The sequence below is a fragment of the Numenius arquata genome, chromosome 1, assembly GCF_964106895.1.
Source record: "Numenius arquata chromosome 1, bNumArq3.hap1.1, whole genome shotgun sequence".
NCBI lineage: Eukaryota > Metazoa > Chordata > Aves > Charadriiformes > Scolopacidae > Numenius > Numenius arquata.
In genome coordinates this window covers 110,352,574-110,375,897 of record NC_133576.1, presented here as the reverse complement: position 1 = coordinate 110,375,897, position 23,324 = coordinate 110,352,574, and the positions used below count along the sequence as shown (strand labels likewise).

Sequence of the window (23,324 nt, the reverse complement as noted above, 5' to 3'; positions counted from 1 at the left end):
GAACTAAACAGAAATACTTGGTAAATAATTGGGGGAAATTAGAGTTGCATTATGCAAATATTTGTAAATAAGAATAGAAACATTTGAAAAATATTTATTTACCAAGCTTTTTCTTTTTTTTTTTTTGCATAAGCTGTACTCATTCTGTGCTTTTCTTCATTTTAACACTTATCAATTCTCTAACTATATAAGGAAATTTGAACCTTCTTGAGATTCTATCTTTTTTGGATTATCAGTAATTTGTTTAAAATTAACCTAAAACAATCACTTACAGTGAGATATTCTTTACAACTAAGCAGAAGTCATCTGGCTTTTCTCTCCTCCTCGTATCGAGTGTTTGTTTGCAGGTTAAGTTTACTGGTACGAACTACACTTCTCTAATTGCCTACCCCTTCTTGAGGGAATTACTAATTAAGCAGACACTTTGTAAATCTTGTACATCTTTACATGCTGACAATATCCAAGCAGTGAGATGATATCCAGGTGAGGAACTGAAAAAGAATATGGTAAACCATTCCTTTGTTCACTGGTTGAACCTTTCTGGGACACCTGACCTCAACAACCTTGCAAGTCAGCCACAGAAGCGTTTTCTCCTGTTGCTAATACATTACACACTTCAGACTAAGCCAGCCAGTATTTAGATGTGAGGTACAGGTGGATTTTCTGCACTAGAGTACTCATGGCTTTACATTTCTACATGCAGCCTTACAATGTATGGGCCTTAGGTCCTTCACTGCAGTGACCCAGAGACTCGGCAAGGCATTTTAACATAGATAAATGTCCCACCCCTGGAAACATTCAAGGTCAGGTTGGTCGGGGCTCTGAGCAACCCGATCTAGTTGAAGATGTCCCTGCTCATTGGAGGGGGGGGGGATTGGACTAGATGACCTTTAAAGGTCCCTTCCAACCCAAACGATTCTATGATTCTAAGATAATGTTTCACAGTGAGCCAGCGCTGTGCAGTCTGCTGCTCACAAATCACAGCCTTTCCCCTACGGGCAGCTGGAGGAGGCAATGGAGGCCAGCGCAGAATCTCAGGGTGCCTGTACGCCGCCTCCAACTGCCTGTTGCTGACTGCCACAGCTTCCCTCGGCTTTTGAGGAAACCCTGCTGTGCCCTCTAGTGACAAACCTCTAGAGATGGCAGACTGACCTGCACTTGGGGAGATCCAGGAGAGACACGACACACAGCTCAAAGAAGCAGAAGGGCCCTTGGGTACGTGTACTGCACATTTCTTTTTATTCCCTCCACTGTGCTCTGCTCCATGTATCTTACTGGTACTAGATAATCGTCGTATGACCCTTCCAACTGAACTATTCCATTCTATTAACACTCAAATCAAGTAAATAAGCCACCCCAAAACAGTACCAAACACATAACTCTGGCAACTCAAGAAGACAGATTCAATACATTAAGTAGAACACTCGGAAAACTTGAAATAATCCTGTGCTTGTTGCTGACATTATAATTTGTTTTACAAAAGCCCACAACTACACCTGCAAAGCGCTATGTTTTCAAAAATTACATTTTGCAGTCTGAAAGCCTAAGTCCAAATCATATTATCTGCATGCAGTGCTTGAATTACTGGGTAGAAACTGGTAGGTACAGCTTATTGCCTATCAGTAAGCTGACTTCAAACCAGTTTGCAGAAAGTAGCAGGAGCCACTTTTTGCTTTTAGAGAGTCAAACTTGGGTATCCGTACCTCTGCCTTTTGTCCTCAATGTTACAATTCTCAAATAAGCACTTTTTATATGCCTGTGAGCTTCTTAAAATACTGCTTGCCTCTTGAAACACTGCCCGGTTTTTCCTGTTTCTGTAGGCTCTGGTAAAAATCTCTCAGCCTCAAGTGCTTTCAGGCAGTCTTATTCAAAGAATGGCAAAACCATGAAGAAATTCATGGAGCAATGGAAAGGCCGCATACGTTTCCCAAGACAACAAACATTACAGAGGAAAAAATGTACACTCTTATAGAGCAGCTATACCAGAAATTGTGCGGCACAGAGTGCCGATGTGACGAGCGTGGAGCTGGACACAGAACTCTTGGCTCCCCAGGTGGAAAGGTGACCTTCATAACTGGGCACGTTCAAGGGCCTGACGTGCCCATTGAGTGTGTTGGCAAAGAAAATCAAGTGGTAAGGGCTGGTTGGCACAAGGTGGCCCACCAGATTGAGTCTGAAGCGTGGCAATTGCTTCCATACAACCCTGGGGCCGGTGTGCTTCTCTTTCTCCTGAGCGAGAAACCTGAAGAAGGACGGGGCTCTCGCTGCTCAGGCACGACAGTGTTCCCTGAGTCCAGGAATATAACCCCAGAGTCTGGTAAAATATCAACCGTACTAGAAAACTGTTGGCTTTTCACTCTGAAGTCATACACAAACCAAGCACAGATTACCCTGAAAAGAAAACTTGCTTCATGATTAAACTATCCCATTAGCTATGGCATACTGAATTTTTTAAACTTCCCAGAACTATAAGGTACAGGATGGGTTCTTAAACAGTTGCTTTATGTCTCTCTGGTCAAAATTAGAAGTCTTTATAGTCTCCTGTTTTATGGCATTAATAGCATGGTTTTGGCTTTTAAGTAACATAATATAAAGACAGTGTTTGATTTACTGAGATGCAGCCTAAAAAAAACAACCCAACCTCCCAGCATGTTATTTTAATGGCATCCAAAAATACTAAAGTGACTGAAGCGCAAAGGACAATGCGAATCAATATTTTAAGTACCATTAACAAGCATCTCAGATGCACAGAACTAAGGCCCTATTGCCAAGTGGGAATAGCAACTGGATAAAAATTAACTTCCAAATGAAAGCATAGAATTTATTGCCTTGTCTTTGACACCAAAATACTGTTTAAGGGTATTACCCTTAAGATTCATGCCAGACTACTAAGATGATGTTGGCTTACAATCACATAAATCAGCAGAGCTATGTCGACTTCTTCCTCTGATATACTCCTGTTTTTCAAAACCTGAAGACATGCCAAAACTAATCTCGTTTTGCTCTTGTAATTTATTTTGCTAGAAATAAATCTCAGCAAGACCACAACTTACTTTATAGAGCTGGATGTGATTTCCTATTTCCAGATATGCACGTTACACAAGGACAAATAAGACTTTAAAGCATTACTTACAGATTGCCAAGCAAGAGACTCCATAATTCGATGTTCACAGCGTTCTAGATGCTTTATCATTTCCCTTGTTAGGCTTGGCTCTGCTTTAATAAAGCTTTCAATCACCTTGTAGAAGTCAAAAGCTTTTAAATCAAAAACACTGAGAATCCAAGGGAAAGACAAGTCTGTTTCAGCACTGGTACCATCACTTTGTGAAGCATTTCCTGCAGGGAAAATGGACTAAAATTATCAAGAGTACTACATTCTTTAATTTCTGACATTTTTTCCTTTTCATATTTATTGAATCATTGCTAGTTCAGAAATTTCAGTGAGCGTTTTTTTGGCTATTTACTGCATTTTATGTATTAGAACAAATAGCAATAATTATCAATAAATAGCAGTGCTATTTAGGACTTTAGATTCAACTTACTGCCATATGTAGCCATGACAACCTCAACAGCACATGCCAGGAGAGATGTGTGGAAGATGTTATCATTCAGAAGTTTGCTAAGGAGAAAAAAAGTAATTAATGCTTGTCCTAACATTAAAATAGTGGATTTCAATAACAAGTTAGGGGCACATACCTGAAATTCTGCACTGAGAGGCGCTCTTCCTCCTGAAATATATAAATCAAACCACAAAAATTGTGAATTTTCTTAGCATTTGTAAATGTAATGTCAGTACTAAGCTACCAGTACTAAACTTACCGACTTAAGCATAGACTCCATTACTCTGTAATACAGACGTACTCCAAGTTTGTATCTCTGTTAAAAAAAGAAGTTTGAGAGTATTACAAGAAGTTTTAACAGACTACAACAGGCAGACTGTCATGTTTTAACAATTCAGAACATTTCTGTTTTTCGGAAGAGCCACTATAAAGAAGTCATTGTCCTCAGTTCCATTTGCCAATAGCACTGGAGAGGCCTCAAAGGTTACTAACTTTGGGACTACCCCAACCACAGCAACTTAATCAAGTGTTTATGTTGATTCATAGCTAAGAGGATAAAAAGCAGGGCTGACAGACAGGAGGTTGTTAAGTACAAACTTGGTTGGATTTGTTTTCCAACAGCTGGCCTACTAGCAAGTGAGTCACCTCTCGCAATTTTAGGCTGTTACCTTAATGCATGCAAATATATGTTTCACTGAATGTATTTTCCCCAGCAATTTTCCCATTCTTCATTAAGGTATTTCCAACATATTTCCACCCAGTTCCTATTGCTCCTTATATACCAAGAATAATTTGTTGAATATTATCTTTACAGCACTTTAGAAAAAAATACCTGTCCATTCCTCAAGTTGAAAAGACTATTACTACTTTTTACCACTATCGATCTGTGCTAAGGAGAACAGTCAGTAAGTCAGGTCTCACATTAGCTACTACCAACAGAGTTCAAATGAGTAATACTCAACGAAAACGCTAGTTACCTGTGAGCCAATTTCAGCACATCCCTGCCCAACTGCTTCAGCAAATTTCTTTTTGAAGATGTGGCCAAGAGTTTCCACTCTTCTCAGGATACTATCCTTAGGGTTCACTGTGCAATTCTAATAAAGTACAGGAAGGAGGGCAGGGGAAGGAAAGGCAAAGAAAGGACATTTTACTTCAGAAACATTTTAACAATTTAATCACATTAGTCCTGCTTCACTTCATAACATCTCTTGATCAACTCATTAACATAAATAGAAGTGGAGTATTTAAAACACAAGACAGAATCATTGTATACGTTCAACAGTTTCCAGTAACTACAACTTCGTGTCTCACATGCAAGTAACTGCAACTAACCCAACTCATATGGGAGCAGTAACATCAACGTCAATGCCTTTAAAGTTAGAAATATGCTTAAGTTGCTGAATGTGAACATGAGATCCTCCGAGTACATCCTCCTCCTTTTCATCTCCCATTTATATCCCCTTCTTTTTCCATCTGATACAAACACAAATAAATCTTAATATTTAATGCAGTAACAAAAAGATTTAAGAACTTGTAAGGCTGCAGTACGCATCAGTTAGACAGAAGTGTTTTCTAAGATGAATAATTGCATTTAAACCACCCCAATTAAAATGTGTTTCTTCAAAAAATGGCTGTTTAATAAGGGAGTTTCCCAAAACATATGCATGAGATCTATAAGAATATATTTTATGTGAGTGATAATCCCAAGAATCTTTCACAAATCTTCCTTCTGGTCACTTACATTGAAATACACGATGAGAGTATCTGATGGTTTATCAGTTGCTGAGTTTAAAATCATAATCAATTGCTGAATGTTATTCATTGCAGCTCTGGAAAAATACAATAAAATGTATAATAAACATTAACATTGGCTTGACAGTTTCCAGAAACTGAACAGCAATTCTACAAACAAACAAAAATTTACTATTTTAGTTCTCACCCCAGTTATCAAACAACCTGCTGGGAAAAACTGTTGTACTGTGTTAATCATTGTGAATTCTAATAATCTAATTTATCTAATCATCTAGTTATTAGAATGATTACAATCCATAATAAATAACCAAAAGAACATAAAGTAAGCAATAAATACTAACAAGCACTTTTAAAAGCAATAAAATGGTGGAATTGCAATCCTTGTATGTGAATACATTCAGTTAAATCAAGCAACTCCTTAAAAAAAAAAAAAAAAACTCTGGCTTTTGTACAAAAATGATACAAAAGACTGGTAAATGAAGACAGATTTTTCAAGTCACCTGTTCACAAGTGTGGTAAGGTATTTGAAAATATGGCAGTCACAAGAAAATACAGCATTTTTAACACACATGCTTTGAAACCCCCACATTTTTCAGAAGCAGAGCTATCAACATTCCTATTGGCAACAGCAAGAGAACACGGAGTCTTCTCCCTCCCTGGATCTGAACCCAAAAGTCACATTAAAACTTAAATTCTTACTTTAACTCCAATTCTTTCTATTTCCAAAAGAAAGGCTACATTTTCTGTGTTCCTTATTCTACCTGCTGTATCTGTAGCTAGTTTAGAAGGATCTTAAATGTAAAATCTTCTTAACTTATAAAGTATTATGGGTGGGGAAAAGGATGTGGACATTAAAGAAATTTTTCAGTGTTCTATATTGTCTAGATGAATAACATTTTACTAACTTGGATGTACCAAAGTATGCCTCTATATACAATCTTATTGGCATTATTTTACACTTCAGAGTACCAAAAAAAAGCAACCCACAAAAAACACTGACATCAAAACTATTTGTACCTCTACTTAATGCCTAGAATTTTCTTGCTGAGAACAGATTCAAAACCACAAGTAATATCCACTGATTCATACCCAATGTCTTAACATACATTACTAAAGCTAACCCAAATAACAGCAATGTTTCAGAAAAGCTGTAATAATTTAAAGAATTACGAATACTTTGAAGACAAGTGCACAGGATCCTGTTGTTTACTCCACAGACAAAGTTAAAAGCCTTGTTAGGGTAAGTGTATATCTCTGAAGAAAGCGTTTTTCAGTTTCTCTTCTAAAACTGAAATCCTGATGACAAACATTTTCCATGACTTTTAGAAAGATCATTATTTTAAGATAACAGAATATGGCCTCTTCTCAAATAGCATGTATTATCCAGGAGGTGACTGAAATATCTATAGGTAGGAAAACAAGAACAATAATGATCTTGTCATAGAGGACAAGAAGGTATGTGCATGAGCTAGCATCTAAACAGCCCACATTTCCAGCTTTTGAGGATATCATGTATTGTTCTGCCTTTATTATTTGCACATACACACACAACTAGTAATATATCCAGTACGTGCGTAAGTACTAATGTGGCCTGGCTTTTTTTCTTTAAGCATATTTCAAGTTGTGTATTAAACAATAGCATTAAGTTTCTATTCATTCAGAAAGGTTAATGTATTAATTTCTCCCCTACCATCTAAGAAACAGTTTGTTTCTTCCAGTGGTATTGTACTTTCTGAATTTGTCATTGTGGTTTTTCGTGGGGTTTTTTTTGTTTGTTTTAAATTTGTGCTATTTAACATGAATTTGGCTCATATCACTGAAAAAATAAACGGAGAAAGAAGAAAAATATGCTCAATCATTACAACTGTAATAGTGCAGAGCTGCATTTTTCTTTAATCTACTTTTTAGGTGGTTTTGGTAAAATCACTTCTGCCAAAACTCTACTAGTGATTAGGAAAAGCATAAAGACAGTGGAAAAAAACTAAAAGGAAAACACACAACCCGTTCTCATTATGCTCTGAACTAGTACTTACACCCATTTTATCTACGCTTTCTATATAAATGACCAGATACAAATCCACTGATGAAACTTATTAGATTCTCACCAATTTCAGGGGGTTTTAGAGCAGATCATAAGTGTCTAAATCCAGAAAGAAAACCTTGTAAGATTAAAAGTAGTAAGTACAGCGCTTTTGACATAACCTGTAAGGTGTCCTACTTAATTCAGGGAGAGTTAGTTTCCACTCTATGATGATGCTCAAAGTTTTACTGCCATCTAGTGACAGTTCTGTGGCTTTATGAAAAACAGTTAACACAGGCCAAATCACTGCTAGTGAATAAGTCTTCACTTGAACTGTCTTAAATGGCATCAGTTTTGGAAAACTCAAAGAAAAGCCCAAGTGTGGATGGAGAGAAGCTAAATATCTCACTAGACCGCCTCTCAAGATCAAAGTTGGTTTAGCACATTTCAAATTTTCAGCAATGCAGAAACTTGGTACTCCTGGACTTTTTTTAGCAAGAACTCCATGTCAAGAACTTTAATGAAGCATCTTTCACAGTGTTAGAGGGCTTTAATTCTAATATAACTGAAAAGCATCAATAGCTATTTGTATTACTCAAAAGTGGGATTTTTCGTCAATTGTTAAATACACTGCATGTTTCACATGGTCTGATTCCTGGTATCGCACATTCAGTCTGGGAACCGAAAGAGAAACTGATGCCTTTATGGCTAAAAAAGCATCCCTGGCAGTTAAAGATTTGAAGCATAAGATCAAAAGGGACCACTAAGGCAATCAAATAAAGCTTTTTGCAGTCACAGCGATTAAAAGGTCTTTCACATACTGATCAATATCTACCTCAGATGTACGTCTCCTTTTATAATTTTTATGAAGAGTCTTTTCCAAACCTTGCTGCTCTGCTGACTGGAAAACAATTAGTTTCTGCAGATGACATTTAGTAGATTTATAGTGCATACACAAGCCCAGAGGCTAATTTATTCTTTCACACACACATAAAATGTGTGGAAGTAATTTTAATAAAAACAAATATAATTTTACTAATTTGAGAAAACCGCAGTAGTAATTAAGGGTACAATATTGTAACTTATCTCTACAGCATGCTCAAATGAAAGGCATTTATACAGCAAGCATGGAACAAGAACTTCACTGTCTGATTTTATTAAACCCGACATGTTAAGAATGACTGCCTGTGTGGACACTTCTCTGTTTGGCCTCATGGTACTGCAGTGACACAGCTGGTTGGTTCTTGAGTGTCTAGGAATTTCTAAGGACCATCAGGCAAAACCATACCGATTTTATCAAAAACAACTATGTGGCACAAGGGAAAAATGGTACATGCAAATCTCATCTCCTTTGGTTAACTGAATTTAAGTTTTGCAGTTTTTCTGCTTTTTGTTGTAGATCAAACAATCTCCAATTAGTACCACATTTCTACTGTATCTGTCCATTTTCCCGATAGACAAAGATATGTTGGCACTCTGAAATGTTAATCTTCCGTTAATACAAGGGGGAAAAAGAGTTGGTATTCTGAAATGTTAATATTCCCATAAAGAAAAAAAAATACTAAGAAGAAAAAGATTATGGGAGAAGAAATGTGCACGGGTACAATTTGGTATCAGGAAAGGAAGCCAGAAGATACAGAGCTAGAGTAAAGACAGGAAAGGAAGATGGAAGTATACCATGGAAGTATAAAGTCATATCTCACAGAAACAAATACAGTTATCTATCTTACTTCTTGGACAACTCAGTAAAAACCTCTGTTTTCCAACAACTTCACCAGGAACTGAGGGCATTCAGCACCCTCAGTACATGCTCACTGTTCATTTGTGATGAGAATTACAGTCCATCTTATGGAGGGGGAACCAAACCAACCAAACAAAAATACCAACAGTTGCTTTAAAATTAAAACAATTACTCTAAAGATAAATATTTCTAGTTAGGATACTAAAAAAAAAAAGAAAAAAAAAGAAAAATTCATACCGAACAGGAGTCTGTGGAAGTATGAGATTAAGTTCCTCATCTGGATTGCTTTTTATTGGTGTCCTCTCCAACTGTGAGCTGCAGAAATGGAAAACAAACTTATGAAGCACAAATAGATTTAAAAAAAAAAAAAAGAGTGTTTTCTATAAAGACTTATTAATCTAAAGAGAAAACTGTCTAACAGATTTTTTAGAAGATCTAGATGTCCAACCACTTCAGTTGTTCAAAACATGCAATTTAAATTCCCAAGCAGATATGCCTTGATCAAAATGTTGGAATAGATGACCTCAAAAGTACTCTTCCATCCTTATTTTTTTTTTTCCTAGAATTCTAAACAGCTTAATTTATAGGTACAGCTGGTATTATCTCCATTTTAATCCAATTTTTAACAAATGTGTTTTTCTAGTATAGCTAAAGTCACAGATTCACACTGTGAGCTCACATCAAGTTATGGAAATGTTGAATTGTCAGGAACCACCGGAATTTAAGTGTATGAATTAAAAAAAAAAAAAATCAAATAGAATCATAGAGTAGTTTAGTTTGGAAGGGACCTTCTAAATGTCATCTAGTCCAACCAACCCTGCATCTTCAACTAGATCAGGTTGCTCAGACCCCTGTCCAATTTGACCTTGAATGTTTCCAGGGATGGGACATCTACCACCTCTCTGGGCAACCTGTTCCAGTGTTTCACTGCTCATCACAAAAAATCTCTTCCCTCTCTCTAGTCTAATCTACCCTCTTCTAGTTTAAAACCATTACCCCTCATCCTATTGCAACAGGCCCTTTTAAAAAGTTTGTCCCCAGCTTTCTTGTAGGCCCCCTTTAAGTACTGGCAGGCCACAATAAGGTCTCCCCGGAGCCTTCTCTTCTCCACACTGAACAACCCCAACTCCCTCAGCCTGTCCTCATAGGAGAGGTGCTCCAGCCCTCTCATCACTTTTGTGGCCCTCCTCTGGACCGGCTCCAACAAGCTGATGATATCTGTATTACTGAACAGCACCAGGGAACGTCCCAGGGAATGGGCACTGGTACTCCCTGCCAAACCATTCACGGCACTTTACTGTCCTGTGCAAACCACCATTTCCCAAAAAATTTGTAGGTAAAGGTCAGAAGTCAGAATGGGCTGAGGACCACACCCAGAAGGCAGTTTCCAAATACCCCCATCTGGTTTTAGGAAGGAGGATTTGGACAGTGAGGACCCAACCTATTCCCAACTGACCCAAGAGCCGTAACACTGCCTTGGACGTATCTAATCAACTAGCATGACATGGCCTTGCCCTCCTCCTCACGATTCCTCAGCTTCCCCTGGAAGACAAGGGCTTTCACAGAGTAAGAATTAAAGTAGAGCTTCCAAATCATTTTAGGCAGAGTCACAGTCATATGTTTTGTAATTATTTAAGCTCTAACACAAAGCTAGGTTGGGGTTACCAGAAATATCTTAGCTGAACTACAAACCTAGGAGATCAACAGGATACAGAGATCTCCATTTAGAACACACAGCAGGGGGGCAAAGGGAGAAATCAACCCAAGTTCACCTTTTCCATTATAAAATGAAAGCAGTAAATGGAAATATTACCATGCTATGACATCAGGCTGTAGAGTTTCATCATGATCCAGAAATAATCTTGCATCTATATCTTTGTTGTTGCGATAGAGCTCCTCATACTGTTTCGAGAGAACCTCAACCTAAAAAAAAAATTGAAAAATCCTTTATTTTATAGGAATAAGTTTGACAACTTACTGAACAATATAAGCTAGTCCTACCTCATGAATACAATGCTGAATAGCTAAGAGAACGACCTTGGAGCTCACAAAGTCACTTCTTATACAAATAGCTGAAACATACCCAGAGAAAAATTATCTTTCCCACACACAAACAAAGATAATCTTTTAGAAGAGAAAACAAACCAAGATCATAAGACTTTTCTGAAGAAATGTAGGTCCTGACACTGTAAAGGAGCTAAAAATAGCTAGAGTAGGAGATATAGACCTGCAAATCAAACTAATGTTTCCATGCTTTTAAACTTTCCTTCCAGAAGAAAAAAAAAGTGTCTCTAAGATCAGGAAATGTAGCATGAGTGTCCTTAGAACAGCAGCCAGACAATCCACTAGGACCCTGTCTCTGCTGGTTTGAAGATGATGGCCAAGACCCAAACTCAAACTCTCCTGTTCCGAGTGCAAGAGTTTTCCCCATTCCATATTAATATTTCTAGTGGAGTAGTTTTTAAGTGTCTATTTCTACAAAAACATAGACCATTATTTCATATCCACATTGTTGGTTTTTAAATCACTGTTAAAAGTTTTAGTTGATTAGATCCTATATTGATAATACTTCCTTTGGCATGGAAAAGTTTGTTGTTGGGGTGTTTTTGTTGTTTTGTGGGGTTTTTTTTAAATTTTATTTTGAGTGACTAGCTAACTGGAAGTCTACAATTTTTATTTTTTTTTTTTTTTTTTAAATCAGGGCCAGATACTAGCCGCAACTTCAAATCTGCTGCTGTGATCCTGCAGAAGTAGGCAGGTACCTCAAGTGCCTGTTGCCCGAGTCCTTAAACATACATGATACTGTGCTTTAGCAAACTCCTGCTATAAAAACCAACAATAGTACATATGAACCCAAATTAGACCCCTCCTAGTCCCAAGAAAAAGCAAACTGCAAATACCTCCTACACAGCTTTGCTCCTCATCCTCTCCTTTTATCTTCACCAAATTAATTTGCTCCAAACTGATTTCATGGTTAAAACTTTGAGATTAGGACTATTAAATCAAAGATTATCTTTAGATTCCTATTACCACTTTATTTGTTTCATTTAAGAAGTTCATTATCTTCCTAACGGCTTATGTGTTCTTTTTCTCTAAAATATTTCAGTTTTTCATAAACTTCTAAAACATCATATTCTCACCTCAAAAATAGCAGCTCTTAAACAAAATGGCTGCACTGGGTTAACTGGGAAGCAACCTTCAGCCAAAAATAAGAGTTCTGAATCAATCTGTTCAGTTCATAAAGCCTGACCACCAAACACAGTGAAGACAAATGATATACCAACAGTATGCCTCAAAAGCTTTTCTTGTTTTGGAAACAATATTAAAATTTATCAAAAGCTCAGTGTCGTTTTATGAAAATTAAAGTCAATTTAAACGTCCCATATTACTAGCTATTGTACTAATGATCTCAGGTATGACTGATGGTTAGCTGGATTACGTATATGAACTGGCTAACTTTGAAATATGGCTGTAACTTTCTACTTTGTTTTATAACATGCCCTCAGGCACTCAAGTTTCAGGAGCAAGGATTGTGTGACTGGATTTTCCTTCAAATGCAACATTTTATACAGTTTTCACCAGCAAAGTCTTAGACTGGTAATTTTGATATTATGCTTAAATTGAGCAGCCTTGGATGAGAACCTTCATTGATTTGAGAATAAAGCTGTACAATGACTTTTGCCTGGAAGCTCACACAGGGCTTCCCAACTACATATAACCATACATTAAAAAGTCTAAACAGACTGCTGATAATCTCTTCCAAAATGAATTTCAGTGTAAGATCTTTAGTGGGTCTTGTATTTTGTCCCCCACCCAACACTGTGTGAAACTGAACAGAACATATGCTTGGCTGAATCTTGTAGACCTTCAGTCTGGTAAACTTCAGAGCTGCTTATTTTCAGGTTACCACATCTATTGGTGACACACAGCTAAACCTACTCTTTCAAGAACGATGGATGTAAACACATTGCAAGAACTCGCCTACTAAGGTGCACCTCTTGCACGCTATTGCACAGAGGTAGTCTGCTGCATCCAGACTAAAACTCAGTAAGATGAATGTAATTCTGCATGGACACAGCAGTCCGAACTCTGCTGGTTGTGAAACTGAGCCTAATCTTTTGGATCTCTCTCCAAGATGAGTACAGTAACATGTCTCAGTTATATTTAAACTAAGGTATGTAATTTAAGAATGTATGCATTTATAGACTGACTTCAGAGACCTGATATTGTATTGTAGCTGTATTTTAGATTAATGGCCTCACCAAGATCATGGATATGCAACTCTTATGTCATGTTTAGCTTAGAGCAAAAGCACTGGTTCAGCCTCAGGCAAGTCATTTATTAAATTCAAATGTAAAAACTAAATATACTCCGTGAATACCGGAATCCCTGCTACGCTACATTCCTGAAAAACAATGCATTTTGCTAGATGATTTTAGAAGAACCTATTATAACTTCATCAATGTGTAAAGGGAATCTTAAGCAATTTGGCATGAAGTAAAGCGCTATTGTTGAACTGTCTTAAATTCCTCCAATTACCTCTGGTAGACCATTTGAAGCTACAACACCAAGAGAATTCAAGAAAGGAATAAAGCTTGTGAAATACACATTTTTGACCTAAAAAAAAAAAAAAAACCAACACAACATTAGCAATGTACAGAGGCAGCGATGCATACACTGCTTTCACATATTTAAATCAAGAAACTAAATGAGACACTTTTGTAATGCACTGTGTTTTGTTTTCAATAAAGCAAAAATGAAATTGCTTACATATTTAAAACATAGTGATATGTAAGCATGCAGCCCATAATCCATTGCTGGAACATTACATGACTAAACTGGGAAAGAACTGCACTCCTCCCAGCCCTCTGATATTTCTGCTTCCATCATCTGCTTGGATATTCAAAAATCAGTCCTTTTTACACAGGAACAGATTTATCAGCAAAGGAAAGGGGGAATGGGGTCTTTAAGATCCCATGAGGAAGCAACATGCTTGTTGTGTACATTTTCTCATCATGGGCTGCAGCTGTGAAACCCCATCAGAGCAGCCCTGCATCCACATGCTACAACACCGTAATCAGTCTATAACTTCGTACTGCTTTCTTCACAGCTCAGTTTCCCTGGCAAAGTTGTCACCCATATCAAAGGGCTGGTTTGGGGTGACTTTTTTGTTTGTTTGTTTAAACTACTTACTAGAGAAACTACAGAATGGTAGAATACCTTCCCTACTGGACTTGAGAGAACAGTTAAGCAGGCACAAATATTGAGGTTTAAAAAGACCATTTGAAAAAAAAAATGCATATTCCAGATGGGGTATAGCAGCAAGATCTAACAGACTTTAAAACACAGGCATTACCTCATCTAAATTACAATCATGCTCTTTACAAAGGACTTCAATAACTTTTGTATCGGTATCAATTTGCTTTGAAGTACGTGTACTCCTGTTCTGACCTCTTCTTGGAGTTCGAGCTGAACCATTAACAGTCACTGCAGTCACAGCAGACTCTGGAAAGACAGTCAGAACCATCACAAGGTTAGTCATCTAAAGAATGAAGAGATTTAAATTTCTATACAATTTTTCAGGTCCTCTTAAGTATTTCCCTTTTCATCTGTTCAGCTGGGTAATAAACCTTCACTACAGAAAACCTATACAGAAAGAAAACTAATTTTTAAATTCTTTTATCGTTTGGACATTTTGTTTTTAAAAAGCTATTCAACACGATGTAATAGCTACTTTTTCTAAGTAGCTTTGAATAAGCAGTTGTTTTGCAAAGTTAGGAAAGCCTTATCTTTTCACATAAGTAAATATTTTTTTCTCTTTTTACAGAAGTGTAAAACAAGGAGCTGAAAGAGTAACTTCACTCTACATGTCTGAAGGTTAATAAAATCAATGCAGGACTTAAGTGCTGGTGGGAACCTGAAATATGGTTCTGCTGGGAATTCCTCCTTTCCCCAAATACCCCCAGGCAAACAAGTAGGAAGAAACCAAGTTCACCTTGAAGACATCAAAACCCCTTAATTCAGTGAGGTAAAAATACTTCATTTTGTTAAGCTCGAAGTAGATGGCTTCAATACTGTCAGCTTGAAATATGTGAATTATATTAATAACATACCTTAATATCGTTAAATATTGATGGTTTAAAACTGACACTCTAATCGGCATGCTGTTCTCATCTGTAACTTTGTTTGTATTTGATAACTGTTCTGAGAAAATCTGACAAACTACATTGCTTGGGTGGTTGCACCTTAATCCCCTCAGCCCTAGTCAGATCATAAAGCTTGACGTCATTTAGTACAACGTGAAGCCTCTTGGTCACGAAGATTTGAACAATACATTGTGTTATTTGCTAAAAGAATGAAGGGCTGTTTGACGGTTTATACAGCACCTGCACGTATCACACAGCTTCAAATTAGAAATCTAAATGCTTTACACGTATGACAGCGATACCCGTATTTGCAATTTAGTCTGAAGGGGCAGCGTTTCTTTTCAAGATACAATGCACAGAATCAAACTGTTTCTAGGAATGAGCTCCTTGTCTTCATAGTTTCACTAAAAAAAAATAAATCAGTGCGAACACAGAGGTCAAGAACAGGTAGTTTCAATTCAGTTTCTTTGAAAAAGATCTGCCGTGTAACATCTGAAATAGGCAGTAGCATCTGTCTGTCCTACTATGAAGGACAAATTTAAATTCAAAATAGTACCAGAGAAGGGCAAGGATTTACTTGCCCCAAAGCCCATCCTTTCCTGCCTTTAATTTGTACTGTCATCAGAATCAAAGCAAGGTTCCTTGTTCTCAACCTGTGGCAAATAATTACTAGGTCAGATAAACACCCTCCAAAACATGGAATTTAAAGAATACAGCAGCGAATACGTCATCTGTTTTATGACATCATAACCTAAGTGGATAGTTAGTTGCGAAATAGAAATAAAGCAAGTAGATTTAGGCTATAAATATCAGTGTCACATTCAAACCCACCAGAGGATAAGCTAATCAGTACCAAAACATTGTTTTCTACATACTGTGGCTCCAAATTCTTCAGTATATAACAATTCTATAGCTTGCAGAAGAAAGTATTTAACAAAAATAGCATTCTATCTTTGAAAGTTACCATAAATGCTTACTTTCCCTGCCTTTTTCAGGCTTTTCCAGGTTTTAGGTATAAAAACTGAATGTACAAAAAATTACTGAAGTTTCTATAGTGAAGACCCATTATATTTTTACTTAAAATAGAGACACTTGCTAGTAACAAAGGGGATGTAATGAAAGCAAAGCTATCTACATTTTACCTCTAACACTTTATTTGGCACTACCACTGCAATAAGCTTTTCTATCCACCGTGTATTTCTTTTAAATGTCTTTTGAATATCCGTATAGTCCAGTATCTTACGCATTTCTGCTGTCATCATACTGTTATAGTCACTGAAGTAAGAGTCATAGCACCATCTTTTCCTTTTGTAACTCAAAGCAAACCTAAATAATAGTTCTCAGTCATCATCTATCCAGAACCTGAATTCTTTTACCAAAGTAAAACTGCTGTTTTAACAAGCCCCTGAACAACTTGTATGGGCAGAGGACATAGCAAATGGATGGCAGCAATAGGAAAAAAAAAAATATAAAATAAAGAGTTATATGGGATACACTGATACACTGCCACATTCAGGTAATTCAATTCAAGTTCACTATCACCTAAATTGAACTAAAACATAAAAACATCCATTTTAATAAGCTTAAGAAATTTTATTATGTTAATTATGAATGTTAGCATGACATTAACAGAAATGTAACCAATTTACTTTCTACTTTAGCGAACAAAGAACTAAAATCCTTACTGTATGGTTCCTTGAGCATAGCAGGAGGTGACAGTTTGATAAAATAATCTAAGACACACAGCAACAACTGGAAAGAAATCACTAGGTCATCTTCCACTTGCAACACTTTACCTGCAAACATTTTAAAAGGTAAAAAAAAAAAACCACCTTTGTGAGATGTTTAATTTTAAAAGTAATTTTGAAAAAATAAAGATTTGGAAGTTCATTTAATAAAACACTACAATTAGAATTCAGAAAGCATCATACAGTATGACAATGTTCTTTAAAGGCTATTGATTTTGTATTGAGTACTGTGTCCAGCTCTGGGGTCCACAACATAAGAAGGACATGGACCTGTTGGAGAAGGTCCAGCGGAGGCCACAGAGATGGTCAGAGGGCTGGAGCACCTCTCCTATGAGGACAGGCTAAGGGAATTGGGCTTGTTCAGCCTGGAGAAGAGAAGGCTCCTGGGAGACCTTATTTTAGTCTTTCAGTATCTGAAGGAGGTCTACAGGAAAGACAGGGAGGGATTCTTGGTCAGGGAGTGTAGCGATAGGACGAGGGGGTAATGGTTTTTAATTGAAAGAGGGGACATTTAGATTAGATATTAGGAAGAAATTCTTTACTGTGAGGGTGGTGAGGCACTGGCACAGGTTGCCCAGGGAAGCTGTGGATTCCCCGTCCCTGGAAGTGTTAATTAAGATACATGATTCATTCCTTTTTGTAGGAATAGGACAATGAGATGGGACTCCAAGGACTACTATAATTGTTTTATCACTCAGCTTTAACTGGAACTTAAGTCTTTTCAAGGAAGAGCTGTAGTATACACAATTTCAGGGACTTATCTTAAAGTAATATGTTGTTATTATAATATTTATGTATTTATAATATATATAAACCTGTTAAAAAATTCTGCAAGTCTTTTCAGGTAATCATCCGTTATTATAATATTGGCAGATTATAAAGCACCTCAGAATAGACTCAAATACAGAATAGCATCCTTCAAAGTAAAAAAAAAAAAAAAACAAACAAAAAACAACTTATAAACCTTGAAAAAATATATCTGTATACACAGGAAGTAACAGAAGTTAAAAGAATAACCAAATTGTATAGAAATAAATATTACTGAGTCGTTTCAAAAGCCACACAATCAAAGCATTCTGGGGTTGTACTACAGATATCTGTAATACAGGTGTTAGTCTCATACTGGACATGTAAAACAAACCCACAAACTTACTTCAACAATATTAATTGAAATAACTGCCTTTTAATCAAGACTCACCTTTTGCCAGCAAAAAAGTAATCCAGTAATTTTTTAGGACTAATACAGAACTGAGTTCAGCAGAAATCCTGTAGAGACACAGAATTAAAGTCTTTGCATTAACAACTCTGTAATAATTCAAAGGATAGCTTCTGAAAACATGATTCAGTCTATGGAAGAGTTTAAGACAACATGCAACATTTCCCATATAGTTAAGTTTATTAATTACCTCGTTGCATTCCCTATGTAATTATGACCACATATTTGAAAAAATTAAGTCTTCGTAAAGCCATTCAAGAATCAGGAAATATCTTTATCATCCTTGGAAAAGAACGTAAGTGTGGATAATTCACTTAACTGTTACGAGCTGTTTTCTCTCTTGTGTCTTTGACTAATGCCCTATTCTCCAGTCACAGCATGAACTCAAGCTCATTTGGGAGTTGCTAAGGCAGCTTCTCCTTCATTCATTTGTTGCTATGATTAGGAAACTCACTCTCCAAATGTTCGTTTCCACCATGCCAAGACACCCGGCATTGGGTGGTGATCCTTCATGGAGGAAGTGATCAAATATATATATATATATGTGTATATATATATATATATTTATATATATCTATCTCACTTCTGAGGCTTTCATCATCTCTCACTGAAATTCGAAGTCCCCACTAAATCTAAATTAAACACACAACATACTATGACTTAGGGCAATCTTAATGGGTTAAAAAATAAAATTCTGACACGTTTTACATCTTATCTTGACAAACACAATTCAGGAAAGTCAAACTTACTCACTACTAGGTTGTTCCAGATAAATAAGGCCACAAGTCCTAGAAAATAAAAACAAATTCTTATTTTTAAACAATTTTCTGAAAGCAAACTGAGTAATATCTTTGAAATCAATGTAGTAAAAAATACACCAGTTCACAAAACATTATTCTAACTCAAAAAAAAATGTTGACTCTTGGAAAACAGATAAACAACAGACCAACTGAAGCCCTGCCAGAGCTCAAATAATGCTGTTGCTTGCATGCTTATGTTCTGCTATGCAAGCTTTGACAATATAAATATGCTATAATAAATTTTATTATTGTTTTCTTCCAGAAAGACAGGATTTGTATGTACATTGTTATTCAGTGGCTTGTAAAACACAGCAAAGTATGCACTACAGCTGCAGAACACACTATAAAAGGGCATTTTAAAACCTTTATTCTTTCTGCAGTGTCACTGCAAGCCTTGCAATATAATGTTTCTTCCTAATTATTCTACGCACATGTCATTTCAAGAAATAAATTCAGTTTATTCTAAAAGATAACCGGGGAAACTCACAAATTTCAAATCCTTCTGTTCAAAAAGAAAATGTTACTGCAATCCAAGCTTTGAAAAAGCAAGCAAGTGAAGACGAGTTAGAGGCAGGACAAAAACCAAAATACACCTGCAATGACACTTTTATAGTCCCGAAAACAGTTGCAATGAGTAAAAACAAATTATTTACAACTTTCATAGAACTTTACAGCTTTAAGACAACTATAAACCTCACAAAAATGTTGTGATATACACATTACCCAGGATAATGGTGTGATTGGTTGGACTTTGAAAAGACAAAACTTATATCACATTTGTGCCTTGATTCTATAAACTACTAAGAGGTGACCTGCTACCCCTGTCAAGTGTCATTTAAGCAATATTTGAGAGCCTTTTGTGGTTTGGAAGGCAAAACGTTACAGTGACTCAAACTCCTGTAGCTGAAAACTACCCCAGTGCTCTGAAGCAATGGGATCGAGTAATAGGAACATCATGGAATGATGCATCAATATTTAATAACGTGAAACAGTTTTCTACTGGTATATGCTACAGAGAATTTCAGACTGATTAAAAATTGCCTCAGAGGATACCAGATCTTGCCAATGCTCATCTATGCTAGCACACATTAGCCTGTAAAAGGATCTAAAGCCTTTATCATCTCTGTCTTCATGTTAAAGCACAGAGTGCAGCAACTTACCACCTTGGAAACAGCAATTTAAAAAAAGCTTCCATTTGAGAATCTCCTGATTTTCAAGTTATACACAGAAAAGCTCTTAGCGCTCTGCCATAAGCACATTCAATTTATTCCGCAGAAAGAGAATGCCCCTTGATTTTCGCTATATGGTTAGCTAAACCACTCAGGAAGGTTTTCCTTGATTACAAGTGAGAACTGCTAATACAGCAGGCTCTGCAACACCCCTAAACACTGGAACAAACAGCCTTCAGTTCCAGATCTGGGAGGGACCAATTATCTTATTTGTACTTTTTTTCTTTCTAGAAAGAAACTTAAATCAAGATTTGGGGAGGGGTAAGCAGGTAGAAATGAGAAGTCACTTAAATAAAAAAAAAGGAAGTATTAGATAGTAAACGTAAACCAATCCTTCTATTTGTAAAAAGATTAACAAAGGGACTAGCAACCACTTGTCATGCTGCTCTTACTATTGTTTGTCCTGAAACAAGGGGATTGTTTAACAAAGCATTGTAATAGTTACGGAATAAAATGTAAGATGTGTTTATTCAATGCATGTAAGCAGTTCCATTTCACTGTTCTGTAAATATTAGCACAGAGTTTAAATCAGCTCTTTTAATACACAGTTTGAAAAATCTAAATACTTAAATGTTGGCAGACAAAGAATGCATAATTTCAAGATTAAAAATGTATACTACCTTTCAAACTTGTGGTATAGTGCAAGTAATACATCATATTTCTTTTTCAGCCTTGATACAGTGCTATCAACTTTAGTGCTTACAGTATCCATGTTAACATCCACCTCTTTCAGAAACTGAAAAAATGTGCATACACTGAAAAAAAGGAAAAAAGATGCCAGATTATCATACCTGAGAATGACAATTATGCAATAGCTCTTTAAAAACCCCACCAAAACCCACTGCCTGATTTCACTGGAGTCCAGCATATTCTTACTACAACTAGCAGTGACTGAGAACCTTGCTTTGGAAAACACGACTTGCTTTCCATGAGCCCTATATACCATGTTTACATTTTCCAGATGTAGGAAAACTGCTCAACTAGGTAGCACAGCCCTCTCGCGACATGGGGTCTACTACAGAAGGAGAATTTTCTTGGCTAGCACAGATATTATCTTTGAAGGTCAGAATTTGCTAACCAGACACATCTTTCTTCCTTGCTCTGCCAGTATAAACCACAAACATCCAACACAGATATCTCAACTCTTCTGTTCTAACTAAAAATTCTACTTCAGAAATGTTCTTACTACTCAAAGAACATAAACCTTTGCTCCATCCATGCTAAAGAGACCTAGGAACAAAAACTGAGATGAATGCATTGAATTATATGAAATTCCAAGCCTTTCAACAGGCACTGGGGGAAAGTACAACCCCACCCTTTGGAAGTACTAGTACACAGGGGACTGAAGTTTTCCTTACTCATCCATGCAATATATTATGGTTATCAAGAGAGCATTTTGTTTTGTTCGTTACCAAAATGAGCAGATTTTGTTCATTACCAAAACGAGAGAAGGGGACTCCACAACCTCCCTGGGCAGCCTGTTCCAGGGCTCTGTCACCCTCACCGTAAAGAAGTTCTTCCTCATATTTGAATGGAACTTTCTGTGTTCCAGCTTGTGCCTGTTGCCCCTCGTCCTCTCACTGGGAACCACTGAAAAGAGTCTGGCTCCATCCTCCTTCAACCCACCCTTTAGATACTTGTAAGCATAAATATATTCAACTATTTCAACTATACCAAATATATTGTGATCCTTTATCAGAATGTAGGATTCTCAGAGATTTTTTGATCTTTATCAGATTAAAAAAAAAACAGAACATAAAACCAGTCAGAAGTTCATTTGAGAATTCTTTTACCGTGGAATGAAAAATCTTTCCAATATATCTGTGTGGCTCTAGAGGATAAGATGCCTAGTAGAAATCTCTGCCAGATTGACCTCGCAGCTGACAAAAAGCCCAGGGCTAACAAGCAATTGAGTATTGCTAAAATAAAAATTGGCAGAGTAATAGCTTACTTGAAACCCCAAGGGAAAAAGCCTCTTTCAGTTTGCAGCACAAGTTGGTCTGTAGTCAGGTGGAACACACTGAACATCGCTGCACAAATGCAATTAGATTTCATCCACACAGTTCCAATTCAGTCAAGACTGAAGAGATTAAGTTGAAACATAGGACCTGACCGCTGCTCTGGGAGACGATGCGAGGCAGGAGCAGCATGGAGAAGTCTAATCGTAACTGATGACTTCCAAGAAAAGGATATTTAACCCCGCGACTGAGGTTACCGCACTGATGTGCTCAGTGTTCTGCCTTAGCCTCCTGCCCTAGAGCATCTGAAGGCTCTGCTCCTGCACATGCTCTCGAAGCACAGCACAGTTATTAGGCAGACAGCACTGGAATCCTTTCCTTAGATAAATCTGACACAGGGGTATGCCTATTGCTGTTGTCACCTAAATTTACCTTAAAAGCAGACATTGTTCCACAGTCTTAATTTTTATATTATGAACTTAGTGCATATACAATGTAACAGTAACAATCTCCTAGCAAAGAGCATGTACAAAAATACAAGATTTAGACTGGCATTAAATGTTTGAAAAAGAGCAGCATGCTGACAAACTACTTGAAGAGTAGTATTTTTTCCCATGTCTTTATTTAGCCTAAGCCTAATGTTGGGGAAAAAAAAGTTTTATAGAAAATCTTGATACAGGCAAAGAAAAGAAAACATTGTAAGTGTAATTTACACCACGTTAAATTGATGAAAACTTTGGATGAGCAAGAACAAGAATCAGCTGTGTGATATAATCAAAGCCAATCACAATTGAAGCAAAAAAGTATCATTGCTCCCTCAATTAAAATATAATAGCAAGACTTCTAGTTTACCAAAATATTCAGAATTCCCATAAGTAACCTTCAATTTAAAATCAACTAGCCTGATATGCAAAGACCCACAATGCTTTAAAAAACCTTCTCTTAATAAAACTGTTGACTAGTTAATTGTTGAAATCTGGATTCACACACTTAAATTCACTTACCTTATGTTTATACTTTTCAGAAGCTCTGTGAAAGTGAATGTCATTTCATCCAGATCAATTGCTACAATAAAGATACAGACTCCCCATGTTTCCTTTTTCTTTTTGTTATAAGCCTTTTAGAAAAAGGGAAAACAGTTTTTATTTTTATTA

At 36.7% G+C, this 23,324-nt stretch overlaps 1 protein-coding gene across 2 annotated transcripts in view; it reads right to left on the bottom strand.

The window, feature by feature from the left end:
* RB1 (RB transcriptional corepressor 1) overlaps window positions 1–23,324 on the bottom strand; it is an 84,858-nt gene that overhangs the window by 48,349 nt on the left and 13,185 nt on the right. For both annotated transcript variants that reach the window (XM_074144241.1, XM_074144234.1), the window contains exons 3-17: window positions 23,175–23,287; window positions 20,833–20,967; window positions 18,933–18,971; window positions 18,166–18,233; window positions 16,905–17,015; window positions 14,430–14,578; window positions 13,613–13,690; window positions 10,887–10,996; window positions 9,311–9,388; window positions 5,302–5,389; window positions 4,538–4,654; window positions 3,820–3,876; window positions 3,697–3,728; window positions 3,543–3,619; window positions 3,134–3,336 (exon numbers count right to left, since the gene is read on the bottom strand). In XM_074144241.1, coding sequence (XP_074000342.1) covers window positions 3,134–3,336; window positions 3,543–3,619; window positions 3,697–3,728; window positions 3,820–3,876; window positions 4,538–4,654; window positions 5,302–5,389; window positions 9,311–9,388; window positions 10,887–10,996; window positions 13,613–13,690; window positions 14,430–14,578; window positions 16,905–17,015; window positions 18,166–18,233; window positions 18,933–18,971; window positions 20,833–20,967; window positions 23,175–23,287 — 1,455 coding nt within the window. The remainder of the gene's footprint in view (window positions 1–3,133; window positions 3,337–3,542; window positions 3,620–3,696; window positions 3,729–3,819; window positions 3,877–4,537; window positions 4,655–5,301; window positions 5,390–9,310; window positions 9,389–10,886; window positions 10,997–13,612; window positions 13,691–14,429; window positions 14,579–16,904; window positions 17,016–18,165; window positions 18,234–18,932; window positions 18,972–20,832; window positions 20,968–23,174; window positions 23,288–23,324) is intronic.